The sequence below is a fragment of the Watersipora subatra genome, chromosome 10 (assembly GCF_963576615.1).
Source record: "Watersipora subatra chromosome 10, tzWatSuba1.1, whole genome shotgun sequence".
Classification (NCBI taxonomy): Eukaryota; Metazoa; Bryozoa; class Gymnolaemata; order Cheilostomatida; family Watersiporidae; genus Watersipora; species Watersipora subatra.
The window spans coordinates 15,771,981-15,795,576 of record NC_088717.1 but is presented as its reverse complement, the minus strand read 5'-3'; the positions used below and the strand labels follow the sequence as shown (position 1 = coordinate 15,795,576).

Genomic DNA, 23,596 nt, shown 5'->3' with positions numbered 1-23,596 from the left:
AGGAAGTCTAAATTAATAAAGCACAACACCATATAAGTTGTCTGACATAGGAGATTAGCAACTTATATTATGTACAAATCCGTTATACAATTTTTTTGCTTTAGTACACCAGAGAAAATTAAAACTCTGCCCCATATATCTATCTTTGATTTAAAGCTATGAACTATTTATAGATTGGTTTTACGTTTGACGGAGGGTTACATTGAGTGAAAGACAGTTCTGTTATTCTATTTTAGACCGACTCTAATTCTGTAAAATCTTCCTATACATAAACAAACAAATTTTGAGCCGACTGCTAAGAAAAATTAAAAATAACTATAAAATTCTTTTCATGCTGCAAAACATATTGGTATTTTGTTGATTCATTTATGACAACATAATTGTTATTGTGTACAACTGTAAATGCTAACTCAAATATGTTTTAATCGGTTTGCTATCATGGTACACTATCCTGACATGTAACCATTGAAAATTGGTGCCATTGATAAGTGAAACAAGTATAGCAAGCAATAGACTTAATTGATCCAGTATTTGTTGCGATGGGTTACTCAGCACTTCCTAGTCTCTGTGAACTTTTTTCTAATTTTGTTGTGGTAATTTAGAGATATGTTAGAGTAAGTTTCTCTGGCTATTCACAATACTGAGTCTTAATAACTGCTTTGCAAAGTTAATTACTCTGTTTAATGATTGAAATGTGTGGTGTTGTGGCAGCACACTTGAAATGTGTGTTGTCATGGCAGCACACTTGAAATATGTGGTGTTGTGGCAGCAGACGTCACACTTTTTGTTGTCATTATTTGTTAGTCTCGATAAATTTTCTCACATTGCACAATTCGAATTGGACTGTTCAAGAATCATTATTTGCTTGTAGCATGTAGTCTTTTGAAGCCTATTCGTTGTCAGGTGTTTGGAGAACAATTAGCCGTTGAACAATCTGGGTCTGTAAGTAAACAAGCTTAGATTTAGAAAACTGTTTTATAATAAATTTTGGTTGATATATATTAAACATCATATAAATGTAATATTAAGTAAACTTTTAAAAATATATTAGCATTGATTGTAACACATTTAAATGTTCTGTTGCAAAATACTTTCTTTCCTAAAATCTTAGCAAAAAATTATTAACAAGATGAACTAATACAAAATTTCAATAAATTTATCAGAAATTGTCAGTATTTTTTATAATTTGGGATTGTTTTGATGTTTGAGGTGCTATGATGTATTAAGATTAAAATCAACAAAAGTTGATTGCGGTTAAAACACTCAAACGAAAAACACGTACCAAGTAATATCATTAGTTGCTATCATTGCCATAGCTAATACCAACTATTGCGTTTGAGTTGCAGTGTTACACGTCTCTGATCTGTCGTCTTTCCTCAACTATAGACGTCATAGTTGCACCTCGTCATAGTCGCACCTCGTCATAGTCGCACCTCGTCATAGTCGCACCTCGTCATAGTCGCACCTCACTTGATTTGACTGTTTTAACCACAATCGACTATTGTCAGTTTTAATATTAAAACATCCTGGTGCTCAGATCACCTCAAACATCAAAACAATCGCAAATTATAAAAAATAACAATACTTTTTGATAAAATATACTAAAATTTTGTGTGAGTGCCTCATTAATGCTTCAAAAAACTAGTCAATAGACTTAGTTCCTAGTAAATAGTCATGATATTTGCAAATCTTCTTCCAAACTTTTTATGTCAAACAACGTTCAACAGACAGGTTGTAAACATTTGACTTTCACCTCTAACATATAACTACTATTGTACTATTATTCTAACAGGCAAATAACTTGCACTATGACATCTCTTGCAGCAGTTCAGTGAGAACAATGTAGGCTGAAATAGTGACTATTTTTTATTTTTAGAACGTATTTCCTTAAATTTGCACTTTTTTTAATTACTTACCGTATATCACCTTTCAATCTATATCATTATCAATCTGCAAGTTTTATTTGTCATTTGGAGTTCTTTTAGTCAATGTAGGGCATGCAAGGTTTATGCTGCTTGTGTGATACTTTTAATTACAGAAAACTTATTTAGTGATATTTATTTCTGCTTACATGTATGTTAAAAGTATATAAAATAACTTCAAACAAGCAGTTATATAGCAATAAAAATATTTCATTTATATAAATTATTGTTTTAATAATATAACTTCTTTTGTTATTATTATTGAGGCATTACACAGTTGTTGCTGAATGTAGCATTGCTATTTATTCAGAACTATTGAACCTAGATAGACAGCACCTTTCTTAAGATGTTTGCTGAACCCAACATACCAGTAGGCATGTCACCTTTGTCCGGACACATCAACATCAGCTTGATGTCTGGCGCTTAACTTGACCTCCGTTGCCTAAGGCAAAGAGAAAAACCTGCTGTTCAGTGGGATTGTAAAGCGCTAAAAATGCTCCAACATAATATAAATAAGAATGCCAACCCTAACAGAAGCCAACGCTTATACCTATAATTAACTCTGAAAACAGAGAAAACCTAGCGGTGTAAATGGTTCACTGATCCAAGATGACCTCACACCGTAGTTATGCTGTGGAGGATCAAGCACATCATGACGGCCATTACACTACCACCAGAACTACAAAGAGAAAATATACGAAGGTTATTATCATCATTAATTTCAAGTTTTATTACGCATAAGCTGGTGTTCTTGTCATTGACTAGTTTCACTAGGCTGGAATGGACCCTTCTGAGGATGTTAGCTGATTCTAGCAGGGTGAACTGTTGTACCAGAGTGTATTTATTCACATAAACCCTTAATAGAGCCATTCAGTCCGATGTTTGGTGCTGAGAGCCGCTATCATGATGAGCATAGCTTCAGCTGTTGTCTTTCATAATTTTCCACGTCTACTTTCTCAGTTTTTTCTGATTCTTTATCTCTCACTCAAGAATTACCAAGTACAGCAATATCAACAATCAGTGTTTCTAGCCTATTATTATTGTTATTACTATTTTAAACATGGTATTTCTTGCAGGTGTGCTAGAATAATTTCTGTTTTTAGATTTATTATTTTTAGCAATCTCTCCACGTTTGCTTATGTATTTACTCATGTTAATTTTGAACTGGTCAAGTCGTTATACATTTCTTCTTATATTCACAAATCCTTTTTAGTTTAACTAAAATAAAGATTGTCCAAATAAGATATTATAAAAGCATGCAAGAAGCTCAAGTTTTAAGTGCAAGAAGTTTTAAGTTTTTGTAAAGTCCTTGAAGATCATGTCGTGATAGGTGGTTCCAAGCAACAAGCTTATCGTCATTCTGCAAGTTGTCTAGTTAGATTAATATAAATCTCTGCATGGGTGATATAATCTCCCATGCGGAGATTTATATTAGTAATAGTTTAAGATAATCTCGCTATCACTCATTCTTAATGAACTTTAAGTCTTAGCAACAAATTCTTAAAATATTTAGCTGTATACAAACCCGAAACAGCCATTTCTAACTAGGTGATGGTAGGCTCAGCTCACCATCCCAACACTCGCACAACTGGGCTAACCTTGCAGATTGTTAGTATACTTATTATTTTTATTCTCTATTCCTCATCGGCACACCTGATGATATCTCACATTATACTCGACTGTCAGGGTACTAGAATTTATGAAAGTGCGACTCTATACAAAAAACATTCACGTGCTTCTGACATGTTATACTGAATCCCATCAGCTCCAGCTAGCATAATAGTCTAAGAAACATTAGTATATGCGTGTTTTAAGGTAGTCAAGTCTTATAAATATTAATACTATATGCATATTTATAATGTATATAATTATGTATATTATGTATATATAATGTATATAATTATGTATATTATGTATATATAATGTATATATACATATTGTATAATACGTTTTAAGATCAGCTTATTTAGTGTTATCATGTTTTCATAAATCTTTTTTACATAATGGTTGCTAAGAAAATATAACACGTTCTAAAAGGGCTGAGTGATGACTCAACAGCTTATAATATTAAGTCTTATTTAAATAAATAAATATATCTAAATATATATATACACTATATATATATGTATATCTAAATAAAATCTTATTTAGCTGATATACTCACATCTTGCTGAACTCCAGTAGCTCGCGAAACCAATGTTCAGTCGAGCTAAAATCTTTTTGTGTTTCTCTCTTGGTAATCTTTTATGCATCTTCATGTTGCCGTAAGTTTTTGTAGTTCCATTTTCAAGCTTTACAAAGATTGTGAAAAACTATGCAATTCTGACAGCTATAGATTATCACTATCAGAGCCGTGTCAATTTGAAGCCACACTAAGAACATTAGGAAAATGGAACCAAATCCAGATACACAGATTCCCAATCAAGCAAGCTACCAACTGCGCCACACGATCACCTTGCCATATTATAGAATAATTATGCTATAGTTATTACACACGGCAATCTCTCACTAAAAGTACTGAACTGCTAGTGTACTAGAATAACTAGTTTTTAATAAATCACAGACATAGCAGCCACAATGGTCTACATTGTTTATTTAGCTGGTAGGCTGCTGTAACTCTGATCGGAATATTTGCAGTCAATAACAAAACTTTCTGCATGGTCAACTTTCTGTCTGCATAGGCATTTTACAGCCAGACTCTCACATTGAAGATAATCCTTTCACGCATTCGCTTACAACCTATTAATCAGTTTTGAGGGATTCATGTAAAGTAGAGTAAATTTGAATTAATCTCCCGAAATAGAAGCGGCAGTACTGATGTAACTTCTGAGAGAACTGAGCAGATATGGCAAAGTTTTCTGCTGGCGTATCTGTTAGTGAGTATCAGAACATATATCTTGTGATCATGATAGATAGATAGATAGATAGATAGATAGATAGATAGATAGATAGATAGATAGATAGATAGATAGATAGATAGATAGATAGATACATGTTGATAGATAGATATATAGATAGATAGATAAATAGATAGATAAATAGATATATAGATAGATGGAAAGATAGGTTGATGGATAGATAGATAGATGGATAGATAGATAGGTAGATGGATAGATATAAATAGATAGATAGATAGTCTGATAGATGGATAGATAGATAGATGGATAGATATGTAGATAGATATGTAGATATATATGAGCTGTGTTACTAGTCAACGCATTTTGAACAAATTAGACTATGAGCCAAAAACAAAAAATAGTAAAGTAAATAATGTTTATTGAACAAAGGTCTTGTTGCGTAATGCTGTTGTTCTGGGTGAATGTAGAGAAATCATGTTATGCATAACTAATTCGAATCCACACACAACATCAGTGTTGAATTTGCTTTTTCATTTCGTTCTATTTTAATTATGTTCAGTTTGTGTACTTTTGCTTTGTCATGTTGGAACTAATTTGTTATTACTGGTTCAGGTACAAGTGAAGGTGTTAAGCTATTGTAAGCAATACTGATATTTACCAGTAATAGGTACTTTTATATTCTATAAATCTAACAATTAAAATACACAACTAACAAAATTCTAAACAATCATAATAATAACCAAAGGTCAAAATAGCCAATAAAAGCTACATCCTTACTCACGGTCATCCATGTTTGCTTGCTCGGTCCATACGACTGCAAGTTTCAACAGTCAAATGAGAGTCATGGCAGTCCTTACATATAGAGGCTCGGTAGTTGAGATAGGGAAGTGAAAGAGGATCATGGAGTGATGGAGTGATGGAGAAGGGGCCTCCATAGGTAGGAAAAAGATAGAGGCTCCAGAGGAAAAAAAGAGGGAGGCTCCAGAGGCAGAGGAACGTGCCTCAGCAGGCAGAGGGAGCCTCAGCAGGTCCTTGCAAAGGAGAAATAGGTAGATAGATGCTGAGTCGTTGGAGCTGTTCTCTCTTATAGATGTCTCTGTTAGCCTGTAAGAAGGTATTTAGGTGATCAGGTTCCGTTCTTTATGTTGCAGAGGGTTAGCAATTGGGTGAACTTGTCGTAAGCACGGCCTGAGAGTATAATGATTAGAATTGATGACTAAATCCAATTGTCTTGGTCGTGTCTGGTACAGGCCTGATATCTTTTAATGATTTTCTGGCATGTCAATTGATGTCTCTTTCCTCATGGGCTACTTCCACAAGAGGTTTCTAAGCTGCTTGTAGATGAGTATATGATGACTGTCTTTATTGCTCATCCTTTAATGTATTAGGTGTCCCGTTTATTGCAATATCACATATGCCACCGGTGTTTAGGCGTTTTTCCATTATGCTATCTGGATTCGTTCATACTTCTATACAACACTGTTCTAGAATGTAAATTGGCAAAGTTTTGGTGTTTGCTATAATTTGTAGTGTTTTTTCTGCACAATTAGGAATGTAATAAAAGATCAGACAAATTGAAGATGTGATTAGAGTACATTGAACAGCAAATATTTAAAAAGACATTAAGCTCCTCAGCAGTAGGAACATTTAAACTCTAGTCATAGCTGTCCATATCAGGTAGCATAACACTGAGCATAATTTTTGAAAGCCTTTAAAGTTTTCTTCATGCCAGTATGTAGTATGTATATGGGTCAGCAAAGGTGCTTCACTTCTGCTACTTTTAAATATTTTGGTTGTAATATGTTTTAGCGTAATATATACAGGATCGTGGTACAGTAAAATTGAGTAAAGGGAGTAGATTTGGAAGAATATTTATAATATAATTTATATATTTAAAAGTTTCACATATGCAATGATCTTTTCATAATTTACTATATAAACAGCAAAAAATCTGTCTGTATATTTGTGTGTGTAGATGTTTGTCCATCTTATAGAGCGGTCTTTTTCTCCGATTCAGTCGAACGAAGCGAACTGAATTAATATGAGCACTGTACTTTTCGAACTATTAGCCGCTATTTTTTTCATGGTTTGAGCCAATGAACTCAAAACCCCTAGAATGGCCAATGTCATTCGCGAGTACGAAAATTCGGCCGGCACCATGTTCAGTTAGAGTTGGAGTAAAGTTCATTGTGTTCAATGTGAGAAAGAAATATAGTTTCAGAATTAACAGCTATGGAAGATCACGAATACACCGCTAAATCAAAGGAACAGACTACTGAGATTACTACTAATAATTTATGTAAGAGACAGAAGGATGTAAGTGCACAGTGCTATTGCTATTCCATGAATTGCAAAAAGCGCAAGAATGGACTTTTAAAGGAAAGGTCATGACATTTCACAAGTGAGTCACTTCTACTACTAGTTCTATTACTATTGCTAAAGTTCACTACTACTACTAGTTGTGCTACTACTAGTTAGTACTGCCACTATAGTTAGTTCTACTACACTGAGTGAGTGAGAGTCGTTCAGTGTCACTACTGAGTGTACTAGTTTGACTGTATGTTGTCAGTGATTAGATGAATTTATAAGCTATTGAGGGAACTTTTTTCTCCTTCAAAACGAATGTTTTTTATTATCTAAGCTTGAAATTTTTATTATATTAATATTTAGGAACTAGAAACCATCGCGTTATTTCTAAATAAATATTTGAAAAAGTGTTTGTAGTGCCTATAATATTATTTATTGTTGTACCTGGATATAGCTAGCAGTAAGGAGATAAAAGTAATAATACTATTGTTATTACTACTGTTGCTAACTAACTACTACAGTTTCATTTTAATTTTTAGATTTCCAAACAAAGCAACTGAGAACTCTCGTTATTGACAATGGTATCACAACTGCAGACGAGTGAATAAGCCTGGTCTTTGGGCACTTGTTTGCAACGAACATTTCAATGATCTATGTTTTGACAGAACAGGTCAAAAAATGTTCGGCTGAAACCAAATGCTGTGCCCACCCTGTTTACACTGCCTAGTCATTTAGAGGCTTATTTCTCAATGTTGAATGGTGCTTTTGAATGATTGAATTCAATACAATATTGTCAAGCGCAGTGCTGCTAGGTTGTTCAAATTAAAACAGGTATATCTAAATTTCTTTCAGAAACTTCAAACAGCACACAAAACAGAGACAGCTGCTACAGCAAATGCTTATATGAATATGTCTGCAGCTTAGCAGAAGATGTTGATGTGAATCTAGTAATGCATCTGTGGCAATGGTTAGTTTTTTTTGCAGTATTTCTTCAATTTGTTTGTTGTCATCTCTATTAAAATAATCTCATGAATGCAATCTATTTTTGCTCCATACTTGATAAAGAAATTTCCATTAAGCGCTATGCCTAACCTGTGTGTGAATGACTTCCAGTGAAAATTGCCGCATTTTCGTTTTACATAATGATATGATAGCATTTTGAACTATTTTATTTTCAAGATCATGACTACAGCTTTCTGCTGTAGTCATGATCATATCTGTGTTGTTGTATTTTAAGGGTACTATGTTTTATATGAATAAGAACTTCATTTTTGTTGATTTCATGTAATTGTTATAATTGATGTTTTTGTTTAGGTGGTTGGAATAATAATCCTACTGTTACTCAGTTTAAGGCTACCTTTCGCAAACTTTTTAGCAAATGTGGTGCAGAATCAGATCCTGGTAAGACAAGTAATGTTACTGCTCAAAATGAGATTCTCATCATACAGGTTACTCCAGAAGTTGATCAGTTTGTGGAGCCCACAATGATTTCATATGTCAAACTTCTGTGATAGGTAACGGTATAATCTATATAGTTGGCTACATTGTGCGAAAGCTAATTGAAGTGCTGTGACGTGACATTGGCCATCAGTCGCTGGTTACTACTGAGACAAGCATCCAGTACCGACATCTCTATACTCTACTTGAGCTACAAAACAATGGAGGATCGGTGTGTCCATCAGATGGTGTTATCAGGATCTTCCTGGCTGCAGATCGATACATTCGTATTAATGCAAAATCAGTTCCACTCCATTGTGTGGTGTAAGCTATCAGTAGTGTGTAGGATCCAGTGATGCTCTATGCTTTGGGAAACACCTTACGGACACAGCAGATGGCATATTCAACCACTGCTTCATTGATGAAAAACCTTATTCAGTGTTTTATGATCTCCGACAGCATCATTATGTTAAAATTGTACATTCAAACTGCAAGGTGTATCTTTGCAGCATAAAATAGTAAAGCAGTACTTTTTAAAGACCAATAATAATGTAATCAGCGTAATATTCATCTGTAGCTGTTGTTATACTACTATTTCTAATCTGATTTAGTTCTATGAAACTCTATTTCACCTTGGCTCAATATTCAGTATTATACAAATCTCCTTTTACACAGTGTCTGTGACGTGTATGTATAGGTTTAATCATCTGATTACACTAATTCCTGCATTTTCTTGTTTGCATCATTTTAATTATCCACTATTACAACTGTTTTTAATTTCCGTTTAATTGTTGCAGTAGCTTGTTTAATTTTTTACAGATACTGTATTATACATATCATACATTCATGAGCTATTATCACTTAAATCTTGAAAAAAGTTTCTGTTTTGGAAGCATATGTGTTGCTTTTATCGAAATATTTCATGTGCGAAGTTTCTCCATTATAGTTTATGCATATATAATATAATCTGTAATGTAACGGAACAGTTGTTATTTGCCTGAATATATCATTTGCTGGGTTTATGCATCTGTAATACAACAGTTTGTATGAATAATATGGTCCATGAAAACCTATTTTACATCCACTTATCATTTATTATATCTTACTCCATATGTTATAAATAGGTTTTTTTCTATCAGGGCACTCTAAATGTTGTGTAGGAGGAGTTTTCACCAACACCTAGGTGGAAAGCACCATTCAACATGTACATTTCTGTCATTTTTCATAGTTTGTTTACATACAGAACTAGTACACGATTAACTCTTCACTATGGCACATGCATTACGTATTGCTGTCAATGTAAAAGTCACGTGATTGCCATTCCAGGGGTTTTAAGCTCAATGGTTTGAGCCATGCAGCTTATACAAGAGTGCGGCTATTCTGTGGTTTTTTCTTTCATTGCTAGGGCGCATTAACCGGAATCTCCGATTAGTGCGCCTCTATACCTGAGTAGAACATAGAAGAGTATAGACAATTGTGTAAACATCGTTTTATATAAAGCATCACTTCCGGTGGCGGCGTCGTTCAGAAAATTTGCATACACTTGCATTGAGCTGAATTTATTTTTACATTTTTTTAATCTTAGAACCAATGCTAAAAAAATAAATATTGACTGGAGGACTTTTATATTAATCTAAACTAACAAAGAAGTTTAATTTCTAATAATAATTAAAAGATTATTTATTATTCAAAAAACGGAGTTTACCAATTATTTGATACACAGTTTTGAATTGTTTTTAAACATCTAGGAAAAGAAAACTTTTAATATATGGGAATCGCCAACAAAATAAAAGTTGGAAAAGTAAAATTGTGGTGGTTAAGAAACCTTAGCTACTTTTTGAAGTGGGTTTTTGAAAGGTGAAAGTTAGTGTCTCAGTAATATGTTATCAATTGAAGGCGTGGCATTTCCGCCGCCACGTCTAACCAGCTATGACGTCATTGTCTAAACTCTTATAATCTTAAACTCAGCTCTATACATAATCTATTAATCATTTTCCGTTTTCACACAAATATGGCGTAATAATTACAACTCCATGATTTTTTCTAGCTCTATGACACGCGTTGCTTTTTTGCCCTCGCCGTATTAAGGCTAGTTTGTTTTCGGCATAATGATATTGACAATAGACTCGCTCGATATTAGAATTTGGTGATTAAATTCTATTACCTCTATGAAAAACGATGCCTTTTTGTGTTTTTTTCCTTGCGCATTTCCTCTATTTCTGCCTTTTCTTAAGGTTCAATTGCTAAATCGCCGTAAAGGTTAATACTTTTCATGCAAACGATTGTATTATCTTGAGTAGGAGTAGCATGGGCTAGTCTAGTCCCGCACTCAAGGATTTTCACTACACCCACCAACCCCCACACACACAACACAAACAAACACAGTTGTTTGTGCTGTGTGTTTTGTGTGTGTGCGGGTTGGTGGGTGTGGTGGAAATCCTTGAGTGCAGGACTAGACTAGCCCATGAGGAATAGCCTCTAGCATCTAGATTCTCTCACTTTCGATCAGACAAAGACACTACAATATCTCATTTTTACATATTTTCGTACCAGTATCGCCGTATTCAGAGTTTTGATGGATAGCTGTTGATGGAACAGTAGCTTTTTATACACACACTTCTATTGAAGAATTGGTATTATTAATTCAACATATTCAGAATTTTTATTTTTATTTTTCAGTCCGTGTTAATTGTATCAATACCGAATCATCTCTTGATGTAATTGTAGCAAAACAGATGCAATTTAGCTACTAATGGCTAATTATTTCACTTTTTTATCTAAACCTTTTTATAGTCGTTTTATTTTTTTTTAATTTATTTGACCCGCACACAACATTTTTCTCATGATATAAAGTTTAATTGTTGTTTGAAAAAGTTTGAAAACCTTTACAGTTGTTTTATTTTCTCTCTTAATTTATTTCAACTACACTAAACACTTCTCTCATGATATGTAGTTCAAAAGTTAGAATGGCAAATGTTGTTATATGTTAAATACAAATCAAGTTTCTTACCAAAGACCTTTTTATTACCCGGACAACTCCGGGTGGCACAGCTAGTGATTCATAAAACACAATTCAAAATCTAAAAAGAGATGATAAATTGATAGAAAGTTTTGAGTGGGTAAACAAGTGAATTTTTGTTGCAAGAAAGGAGCTGACCAACTCAACATACGTAGAATCTAAGGCTATATAGCAAAATATTTCATATTTTATGCTGCAGCTTGCGGAAAATATTTGACTTATCGTAATTTCATTTTCCTTGTAATTTCAGTTAACTTCAATTTTCCTTAATTGGTTTCAACAACCTTTAAACTTGACTATAAAAATGTAGATTTTTTGACCAATATTTACACTGTATATGTATTTAGTTAAAAGGTCGATTTTGTTGTTTAAAAGATTGGACTAAAATAAAAAGAATTTAAGTTTTTATTTACTATAAATGCTTAAACTTCAAACTCTTAGATTGCCCTTACCTTTATAATTATATACTATATTAATTAATATTCAATTGTTATATATTATATTCTATTATATTCAATTTTTTTCATCAGTTGATCCCACATTTAAAGCATTGTATTATCTTGTGCTATATCATTTTATATTGTGCTATATTACCTGATATTATCTTATACATACTTAATTGCAATATAATGTATTGTATTTTTATGTAATTTGCTGAAGGCGATAGTACTATATTGTAAGTTAGATTTTATTATTATTAGTAGCACATTGTACTATTGTATATTAAATCTTAAATTATTGTAGTACTTTACTTTTCACAGCCAGACTCAGACTCGGAGTAAGTTGGAGGCTGTATGTTGTATATGTCACCTGGAGCACATGTCTATATCTGGTGGCAGCACAAAATCCCAGTAAGTACAAAATGCAATCTATTTGTGCAGATAAATAGTCATTTATCAAAGTTCCTGCATATTTTTCAACATCTATCAGGTGTCACGGTCTGCAGGTGCAAGATACTGCGGGTGTCATGTACTGCAGGTGTTATCTAATGCAGGTGTCATTAGCCGTAATTGTTATAAATTATATGCTGAAGTTGTCATGTGCTGCAGGTGTCATGTGCTACAGGTGTCATGTTCTGTGGGTTTCATGTACTGCAGGTGCCATGAACTGCATGTTCCATGTAGTGCAGGTGTCATGAGCTGTATGTTTTATGTGGTGCAGGTGGTATGAGCTGCATGTTTTATGTGGTGCAGGTGGTATGTTCTGCATGTTTTATGTGGTGCAGGTGGTATGTTCTGCAGATGAAAAATTTCCATGCTTAAACAAATTGTGTTCCATCAGACCTGAAATGCTCATTTAGGAAAGCATTCCTTTAATGTTACCCTTGTTTTACAGTTTCTCTATTGTTCCTAAGTACACTGCTTTCAACCTTGCAGATATGCTCTTACAGTTGTAATCTAGAATAGTTTAGAGATTGTCATTATCAGAATCTGAACAAAATCTTTTAGAATGTGAGGATTTACCAGGCTGTCTGGCGATTCAAGGACGTGGCACATGTGGAAGATTATGGGAAAATATTTGTGTTACATTTATTGGTTGCGATACCCTTGACAGTTCTGTTGTGATGTGTGGATTGGGTAAGTATTTTAAAGATGCTGTTACAAAAAATTTCAAATATTTCTTATATACAACAATATAAATGATTATACAGTTGACAGCCTTTGGAAACTAACTTACATAAACTTGTAGTACATGTAGATTTGGTTAAAAAAGTTTTGTATTTTTCCATCATTTGTGATTATCTTTGATGCTTGTGGTGATCTGACTGCCAGGATGTTCTAATATTAAAATCAACAAAACTTGATCACAGCTATACACATTAATGAACCTATTAATGGTAACCTTAAATAAAATCTAAGTTGGTTTTATCAAAAAGTATCGGTATTAATCTATCATTTGCGATAGCTTTAGATGTTTGAGGTAATCTGACTGCCAGGATATTTAAGATTTAAGTCGAGAGAATATTACTATTGTTTAAAATGCTCAGATTAAATGAAAGTGTGATTGTGGGGTCTATAATTGCAAAGAGACTGATGGAACATATCTGTCTGTAACTTCGAAGCAATAGCCAATATCAACTAGGCAACGACAGCAGTTAGTGGCGTCATGTCGGCACATATTTTTTTTCTGTGTGTTTTAACTATGATCAAGGTTTTTTAGTTTGGTCTTGAGACACTTTGGTTGCCAGATCACCTCAAAAATCAGCAACAATTGCAAATGTGAAAAAAATGTCGAAAACTTTTGATAAAATTGGTTGTACTTTCTACAAAAGTACTAAAATTTCTTCTAAAAATACCAACTGCTAAACACTAATTTACTCAGGCATTGGTCCTCCTTAAGTGGTTCAATCCTAATTTCTCTTTCCACAATTTACTGAATTTGTCGTCTTATCATAATTCTTTTGCTAATATTGTTTTATTACTATTACTATCGATGAGGTATAACCAAGTGTTTATTGTCCAGCAAAGGGCATGAATGAGTGTAAATATGTGAGTGTCAAAAATCAAACAGGCATGAGAGAGAAGTGAAAAGGAAAGTAAACTTTAAAAATATGGCTGTAAATTTTAATTCATAAAACTGAAAGCAATTATGAGAAGACAAAATGGAAAAGAAAAAAAGTTAGTCCAATGAGATATTAAGGTGTCTTCTAGTCGTTATAATGCTTCTCAATGAAGTAAATCATATATACTGCATGGATATTGAATGAATTTTGTAGGTAGTCAGCAAACGACAGCCACAGGATTTGAGTTTTGCTTACCTGGTGTTCCTGTAGGAGCAAGAATACCAGTGGAAGTAAATGCTGATAATACAGAAGGGCCACAAAGTGAGCATAATGTTTCAGCTAATTTTAGAATGTCATTATTGACAACACCTACTTGCTCTTATATTTACTAGTAACATGGCAGTCCTGCGTGCTGATTATATTTACTATTACCCTGGCAGTTCTGTGTGTTGTTTATACATTATTTACTAGTACCCTGGCAGTCCTGTGTGCTGTTTAAATTTACTAGTACCCTGGCAGTCTTGTGTGCTGTTTAGATTTACTAGGACCCTGGCAGTCCTGTTTGTTTTGTATATTTACTAATACTTTGCAGTCATGTGTGTTGTTTATATTTACTAGGACCCTGGCAGTCCTGTGTGCTGTTTATATTTACTAGGACCCTGGCAGTCCAGTGTGCTGTTTATATTTACTAGTACCCTGGCAGTCATGTGTGTTGTTTATATTTACTAGTGCCCTGGCAGTTCTGTGTGCTGTTTATATTTACTACTACCCTGGCAGTTCTGTGTGCTGTTAATATTTACTAGTACCCTGGCAGTGCTGTGTGCTGTTAATATTGACTAGTACTCTGACAGTCCAGTGTGCTGTTTATATTTACTAGTACAATTGCAGTCCTGTGTGTTGTTTATATTTACTAGTACCCTGGCAGTTATGTGTGCTATTTAGATTTACTAGTACTCTGACAGTCCAGTGTGCTGTTTATATTTACTAGTATAATTGCAGTCCTGTGTGTTGTTTATATTTACTAGTACCCTGGCAGTCCTGTGTGCTGTTAGTATTTACAAGTACCCTGGCAGTCCTGTGTGTTGTTTATATTTTTAGTGCTCTGGTAGTCTGGTGTGCTGTTTATATTTACTAGTACTTTGGCAGTCTAATGTGCTGCTTGCATTTACTAGTTCCCTGGCAGCCCAGTGTGCTGTTTATATTTGCTAGTACAATTGCAGTCTTTTGTGTTGTTTATATTTACTAGTACCCTGGCAGTCCCATGTGCGTGTGTGCACACGTGTGCGTTTGCGTGCGCGCAGTTGCGTGTGTGTGCACGTGTGTGCACGTGTGTGCACATGTATCTTCTGAGATGTAATTTTTTTCCTCAACATGTATCTGCAGAAAGATAAACACAGCCTTTATTATTATCATCAAAGACTTACCCTTCACTATTAACCATCTACTATTTACTAGATTATAAATCAAGCACATCACATTCACATAAATTGACTTGACCATTTCTTTATTTACTCTTTACGTATATAACTAAATACCTTCCTTCAGTACTGACACAGGTTTACTGATAAGTGATGAATATCACTGATACGTGAGACTGATATGTGATGGATATCATATATCTTTGTCTACATTTCTAAATCTCAATGTTTGTTTCTACTTCCAACTGTCTGTCTGTCTCCATCTGTCTGTCCAGTAACAACGACAAGTTTTTAGGACTGAGAAATCTGCTGCAAACTGGATTTGAACTCACAACCTTTTCTTCGGCAGACATGTATTTATCCAATACACCACACTGTCCAACTTGCTACATCATGGAATAAATTTCACACATCTTCTGAATGTATGTCAATCTTTCATGAGTTCACGTTAAACACTGCAGCTAGCTCCATACCAGAAGTAAAATCTGTGAAGCCTCACCCAAACATATATGCATGTCCATAGCCAACAAGACCATTGTAATCAGTACAGATCTGTAGTAGGCGCTGCAGGCCATATGGCGTGAATTACACAGATATAAACACAGTACGTACATATAAACCGCACACTTCACAGAAAGAAACAAATACCTTGATTTAAAAGTTAGAATGGTAGATGTTGATGTAGAATATGTTGATTAAAAGTAAATTTTCTTTACAAATACTTTTTTATCACCCGTGCAATGCCAGGCATCCACCTAGCATTTTATATATTATATGTATACTAGCCAAATGTCTGGCATTGCATCGGTATTAAAAAGCAGCTTATAGACATTGGCAGGTAATGTAGTTGCCTGCTACTTGTCATTAGCCTGACACACTGTCAATCGCTAGTTTGAGTAAGCTAGTATTGCTAAACCTACTAATAAGATCTTGTATAGTGCAATGAGTTAGTTTATTGCCTGATGATCGGGGAGGTTCCGAGATCAAAATTTCTGCGATACGGGTTCTTCATTGCTCGATGCTTATCGCTATAGATGATGAGGCCAAATCACAGATGACACACAAATTTGAGATTTATATATATATATATATATATATATATCAACTTCTTTTTGGCTCTCACTATCAATATCTGTTAACACAGACTTGAGACACACTGTGTTAAAGTCTTTTTACTACTCTCACAAGAACTATAATTAGCAGTAGGATGGTTGCACTCATAGTACCTTTTATAAGTTAAATTTTTCCGATCTTTGTTTCATATTTCAACATAATTTCATCTTGCAGCAAATGCTCTTAAAAGAGTACATGTGTTTTTGTCTAATTTGATTCAGGCTTCCAAACACTGATAAACACTCTGTAATTGCATACAGTGTTAAAACAGTACTAATATAGATAGTGTTAAAATGAATGTCTTTTAAGGTGAATATATGTATTAATAACGTAATAAACCACTTTTTTGCCTTTCACAAGTTTATTTGTTCCAATCTGATCGAACCTTAGCAAGTTTGAGACTTTTATGGTTGTGCCCCAAAACTTGTTCCAACATTATCACTAAATAGTCAAACATTTTTCTGTATACAGATAAATAAAATACAAATAAACTGAAATGGTAATTAGAATGACTATCACAAAAACATCTACTTTAGAGAAAATACAAACAAATGACAAAGTGGATTCAACCTAACCAGGATTGCTATTTTTTAGCAATTGAGGAAATATACAATGTAAAGGCATATCTGATCTTTAAAGAACTCCGATGCACTTCAATGAAATCAGTTTGATCTTGGAATTTTTAAATTAAAATACATCTGCTCTTGAAGAAGCTGATTAGTTAAATGCAGCTTATCCTTTATAAATCAACTTCTGCTCACAAACATTCACCTAGATTACGTTTGGACAGATTCAACCTTAGAGACGGTTGGATGAAAATTTAGGCTTGGCAATGCGTAGATCAGGAAGTGGAGTGAGCGGTAGAAATATTCAATATAACTTACTATAACTTGCACTAGATATAGTTTAAATTTTACGTTGTTCAATTGATTTTATATCGAATTAGCTTTTGTAATCACACCTACACTATTTGTTTTAAAAGTACGTTGTCATATGCTAAAAATTATTTGTTTAAAACACAATATATTCATATGTTATGGTCCTAGTAATTAACCAAACATAAAAAAATTCTTTCTAGGGTAATTAGGATTTCATAAACTTAAAAGGGCTGCATTGTTCTATTTCTGATGTTTTACATATTCTTACAGATTTAGGTATTGAAATTTCTGGGTTGGATGTAACTTGCGAAAGGTTTGATGATGTCTGTGATGGCAACCCTGGCTTTGAACTAACTTTCATTGCTCCGCCATGTCCTTGTATCTGCACTGAATGGTCTAACTGGGGAGCTTGTCCTACCGAATGCGGTGTTACAGGAACTCAGCAAAGAACCAGAAGTTGCGACAACACTTGTGACACAGAGTCAGAGGAAAACGACTGTCTTGTTGTAAGTTTATAAGTAATTATTACATTTATGAACAAATGGGTTTAAAACTATAAGATCATGACATCGCAAAGAAACAGTACATTAGTTTGAAACTGACAAATTATATTTGCTATCAAAACTCTATACAATGTTGGTATAAATCTACTAGGACCGCGTAATAGTATCTGTTTATTATAGACAGTTAGATACATGTAGAGTCATAAAGACTACATACACTCAGTTAGTAAAACTTTTCTGTCAATATATTTGACTTGATAACAGTTTACAATATTGATATGTTCTGCTGTGTCATACAGGTACCATGTCCTCCTTGTGACTGCACTGAGTGGTCTAACTGGGGAGCTTGTCCCACCGAATGCGGTGTCGCAGGAAATAGGCAAAGAACCAGAAGTTGCCCTGACTCATGTGACACAGCGACAGAGCAAGAAACCTGTGATGTTGTAAGTTTATAATAATTGTTACATTTATGGACAAATAATTTTAAAAACCATAGAATCATGACATCGCAAAAAAACAGTACATTAGTTTGAAACTGACAAATTATATATGCTATCCAAACTCTATACAATGTTGGTATAAATCTTCTAGGACTGTGTAATAGTATCTATTTATTATAGACAGTCAGATACATGTAGAGTCATAAAGACTACATAATCTCAGTTAGTAAAACTTTTCTGTCAATATATTTACTTGATAACAGTTTACAATAGTGATATGTTCTGCTGTGTCATACAGATACCATGTCCTTGCACCTGTACCTACACTTGTTGTAGGTGTTTAAGTAATTATTGCATTTTTCGAACTACACAACATCAGGAAAAGCTATATAATTGTTAAAAATTAATAATGAGTCATATACTCCCATGCACCTTATGTGTCAGCAATAAAGTAGATCAAAAGGTTAATGTGCATTTAACTAAAATGGTGAGCAACATCTGCAGTTATGCAATTATCTGCTGCTGGTTATGCCCTATCAATACTTAGGCCAAGGTATCAGTTTCAATCATCTTTCAAGCTTTCACAAAATCCAAAATCAATGATGAACATTCAAGCAACTAAAATGAAGCTAGGTCGGATGATGACAAAACAGATCTGGGCTCGCTATTAAATTCCGACAAAAAAGACAAAGAATTTGATGGATCCAAGAACAAGAGCGATTGAAAAATGACTTTACTTTTTTGCATACCGTACTTTTCGGACTATAAACAGTACCCCTATATAAGCCGCATCTGCTAAATTTTCCAAAAAATGACAATAAAACAATACATAGGCCGCACCTTTGTATAGGCCGCAGAACTCAGGACGGTGCTTTCGAACACGGCAACAACTTTCCTGTTTAAAACGGTACAGTGCCTAACGGCACAGTTTCGTATTAATCGACGCTTTTTAACCTAGTGCCTAATGGAACAGTACCGTTAGGCATTGTTTCGTATTTTCTTTCACCGCCAGAGGCGCACTAACCGGAGATTCTGGTTAATGCGCCCTAGCGATGAAAGAAAAAGCCACAGATTAGCCGCACCCTTATATAAGCCGCATGGCCCAAATCATTGGAAAAAAGTAGCGGCTAATAGTCCGAAAAGTACGGCAATTTTAACAGTTATTGTTATTGATTTGAATAAAGTTGCACTTTATAATTCGGTGCTTCTCATATTTGTGTTTTATAATTGAGGGCGCCATATGGTTTCGAAATACTGTATGGCATTCAAAGACAAATCAGTTTAAAACCAAAAATCTTGATGTCACAAAGAAACAGCACAGTAATTTGTACTGCAAAACAATATCTATTATTTAAACACTGAGCCAGTATATTAATATATTTTGCTTGATGCCAGCATACTATAGTAATACAATCTGTTGTGTCATGTAGATATCTTGTCCAACATGTAGCTGTACTAGCTGGACTAACTGGAGATCCTGTCCACGAACCTGTGGTGTTGCAGCCAGTCGGCGAAGAACTCGGGTTTGCTCAAATAATTGTGACACACAGTCAGACCGTAAAAGCTGTCCTTTTGTAAGTACAAAAACATGTATATGTATGTTACATAGAATCAGTGCAGCAGTTTGAGGCTAGTATATCCACTAACTAAACTAGTTTAAACCAACTTAAAATGTCAAGAAAAGTATGCTACAAAATCAGTGTGATAGTTTGAGGCTAGCAGTTTTGTTACTAATTAAATCAGTTTAAACCAGTTTAAAAAGTACTTGATACAGTATGCTACAAAAACTAGTGCAGGAGTTTGAGGCTAATAGAGTCCTTCTACTAACTACACCTGTTTAAACTAGTTAAAAACAGTTTAAAAGTCAAGAATAATGTATGCTATGAAGAAACAGTGCGGTAGTTTGAGGCTAATATAGTTTATCTACTAGCTAAATACTGGAGTATGCTAGTGTTTAGCTACAATGACTGAGTTTACTAAGACATACTCTGACCAGAGAAACCTTTGTACATTGTTTTGGTAAAGCCTGTCTGTCAATATACCTTTCTCAATATTACTTTTCACTGGTAACACATTCTGCTGTGGCATGCTATACAGAGAAATTGTGATCCAACACCAGCTGTTTGGAATGGTTGGAGTGCCTGGACTCCTTGTCAAGTGTCATGCGGAGGCTCTACACAAACACGGACAAGGACATGCAGCAACATAAGAGACATTTTCGATTGCCCCGGTTCATTTACGGAGTCACAGACCTGCGGAGAGGTAGATATTGCGCTTTAGATAAGCATCTTCGAATACTTGTTTCTCTACCAGAGTTGCTTGATATCATTTACTAGCAAATGACCTACACTATTGGTTGCTATAACAACAAATTACCACAAGTTAAGAGTAGGTATGTGAGTTTATAGTAAAATTAAGAGCAGTGTTTAGGCCCTGCATCTATTTACTAACACTTGCAGTAAAGTTATATGGGTTCTCTCTTACTCCTCTTGGTTAGACATCTAATAGTGACACATTTACTAAATGGATTAAATATATGATACATGTAATATTGACATGTCTAGTAAATGGATTAGCATAGTCAAGTTGGCAGACACCGAATGTCAACTTTAAAAAAAAGCTCGGCACAAACACTACGCTCACTATCTAAACTATTTAAACCAGCGTTTCACTATTCTGTTTCATCACCAAACCCCCTACGACTAATGAGGGCAACTTTGCACCCTTTTTTTGTTAAAACAAAAAAGGCTGAATACATAATGAAAGACAGACATATTCAGAATATTTGAAAATAATAAGTTATTTGAAGGTCATTCTAAGAAGAGTCTAATTTTTTCACACAGCAACACATAAAAACAACTCTTTTTATGATTTTGTGATATTTTGTGATATTATATGGGAGTATTTCGCCCATTTATTGAAATGTGTTTGTTGAGCATGATGCTGTTAGCGATGTACATGTAGAGAGGTTTTAAACAAAATAATTTCCAGCGACCACATTTTTTTCATGCGCAGTATTTTCTGGGTTGATAAACCATTTCTCTTCAAACAAACAGGTTCTAAATCAATATGTTAGTTACATAAAAAATGGGCATTAGATGGCATTACTTAATTTATTCAACTGTAGCAAACAAGACGGCATGAATTTTACGTCTGCTTGAGCTTCAGAAAGACCAAGCAGACAAATCCACTTTGTGAGCTGTTTTACATAAAAAAGTATTGTAGAACTTTCAGATCATGTTATATAAAAAACATTGGTTTAGTAGAGAATTGTAGTCTATGTAGTTTTTTCGGCATAAGCACCAGACAATCAAATAAACTGGTGTACATATGTATGCTACGGTAATCTCCAATTTGTTAGCAATTCTTCAGACAATTTGAATGTTTCATGGTTCGTTATATTGACCTTTGTATTTTTATGTCACAGACTCCGCTGTTGAGAAAAAGCATAATGTATATTGTCTGTAATTATGGACTCTAAACCTAATGTAAGTGAATAGAAAAAAGGAAAATGTTGTCAATATAAACCAGCAATATTACAGTTACTGCACTGCCATTAAATTAAGTATTTAAGCTTACTTTCTTTTCCTTTGGGATGGCCAAAAGGGGTAGTTTGGGTAAATCTTAAAACTGGTTAGGCACTTTACATGTATTTTACAATTGATATAACACAAAATCTCTATAATAGAAACATTCTTAGAACAGATCATCTACATGTACATTGCAGCAGCGACTACTGCATTGCACTTTGTGTTTGCATGTCACTTATCGTGTTTATACTGGTTATCAGGAGCCATGTCCTAATTGTGACTGCACTATCTGGAGTACATGGACTACCTGTAGTATTTCTTGTGGTACGTCTCAAAACAGACAAAGAAGCCGAAGCTGTATTGACTGTTTCTCCACTAGTACTCCTGTAACGGATACCAGCAGCTGTCCTGGAATACCTGTGAGTTCCTATTCATGCTTGCGGAGTTTTTATTTTACCACATTCACTGCTCGTTTAAGAATATGCTTACCCTATCCACCATAGGGTAAGTGAAATACTCACCATAGGGTAAGTGAAAATTTTAAACAAAAGCTTTGTAAGTTCTTTGACTATGGCAGACTAGTGCTCATAATAGCATTTGCCAAGTTCACTTGATCAAATTTACCTCTGGCACTGATGACATCATAAGCAGTTATTTCTGTAACTCAATTTAGTAAAAAGAAAGGGCAAGATTAACTGTTCTTCTTAACTAGCCTATTTAATACCAGAATATACTTACCCTAGGTTAAGTGAAAAACCTACTATAGAGTAAGTGAAATACCCATCATAAGGTATTTGAAATACCCACACTAGGGTAAGTGAAATACTTACTGCAGTGTCAATGAAATGCCTACCATAGAGTAAGTGGAAACACTAAACAATGGCTTTCTAAGTACTATAACCATGGCAGACTAACACCCACAACAAGCGTTTGTCAAATTCACTGAATCAAATGTTTCTTTTAGCACTGATGACATCATAAGCAGTTATTTATGCAAATCAATTTAGCAAAATGAAAGGACAAGAGTTCTTCTCAATTAGCCTATTTAATACTAAAAATAAAAGATAATCAGAACCTGTCAGCGAACTAAGGGGACATCTGTATTCCAATTTTATGTTTACTTTAACAGACAGTGTGTCTGACTGCCGGAGTATGGGCAGAGTGGTCACAGTGGACACCATGTTCAGTAAGTTGTGGTGGTTCTATCCAATCCAGAACTCGGGTCTGCGCCACGCCGGATCAAGACTGTCCAGGATCAACACAAGAGAGTCGAGCTTGTGGTGAGGTAACTGAACAAAGTACTCTCTTGTCCTTTTATAAGAAATCATTAAATCTTCTTTCAACTTCAATGAAAAAATTTTCCCACGACCAAACAAGAGTGAAACGATTGATTGGGAGAATTATGATAAATGCACATGTGCACACAATTCCCGAAAAATTATCCGTTAACGGCCGTCACCAAACCCTTGCAAAGAAATCCTATCAACAAATTTAACTATTTTTCAGTAAAGTCGTTTAAGTATAATAATGATACAAAACGCATATAAACCTATTTAAATATGTTACCAAGCCTTTGAAAGGTTGACGCAAATTCCTAAAACTAACCCATCTGATCGGATTATACATAAATAGACAGATTTATTAGGACGAAAATCGTCACAAAACGCT

The 23,596-nt window shown here is 34.3% G+C and overlaps 1 protein-coding gene across 1 annotated transcript; it reads left to right on the top strand.

The window, feature by feature from the left end:
- Positions 1–4,717: 4,717 nt before the first annotated feature.
- Positions 4,718–23,108, top strand: LOC137406818 (properdin-like; the record flags this gene model as incomplete). The annotated part of the gene is made up of 9 exons (XM_068093429.1): positions 4,718–4,798; positions 12,305–12,394; positions 12,992–13,120; positions 14,260–14,367; positions 17,726–17,961; positions 19,829–19,972; positions 20,496–20,660; positions 22,189–22,347; positions 23,058–23,108. Coding segments are annotated over exons 1-9 (1,113 nt in total), but the record flags the coding sequence as incomplete, so codon positions are not given.
- Between the last annotated feature and the right edge of the window lie 488 nt (positions 23,109–23,596).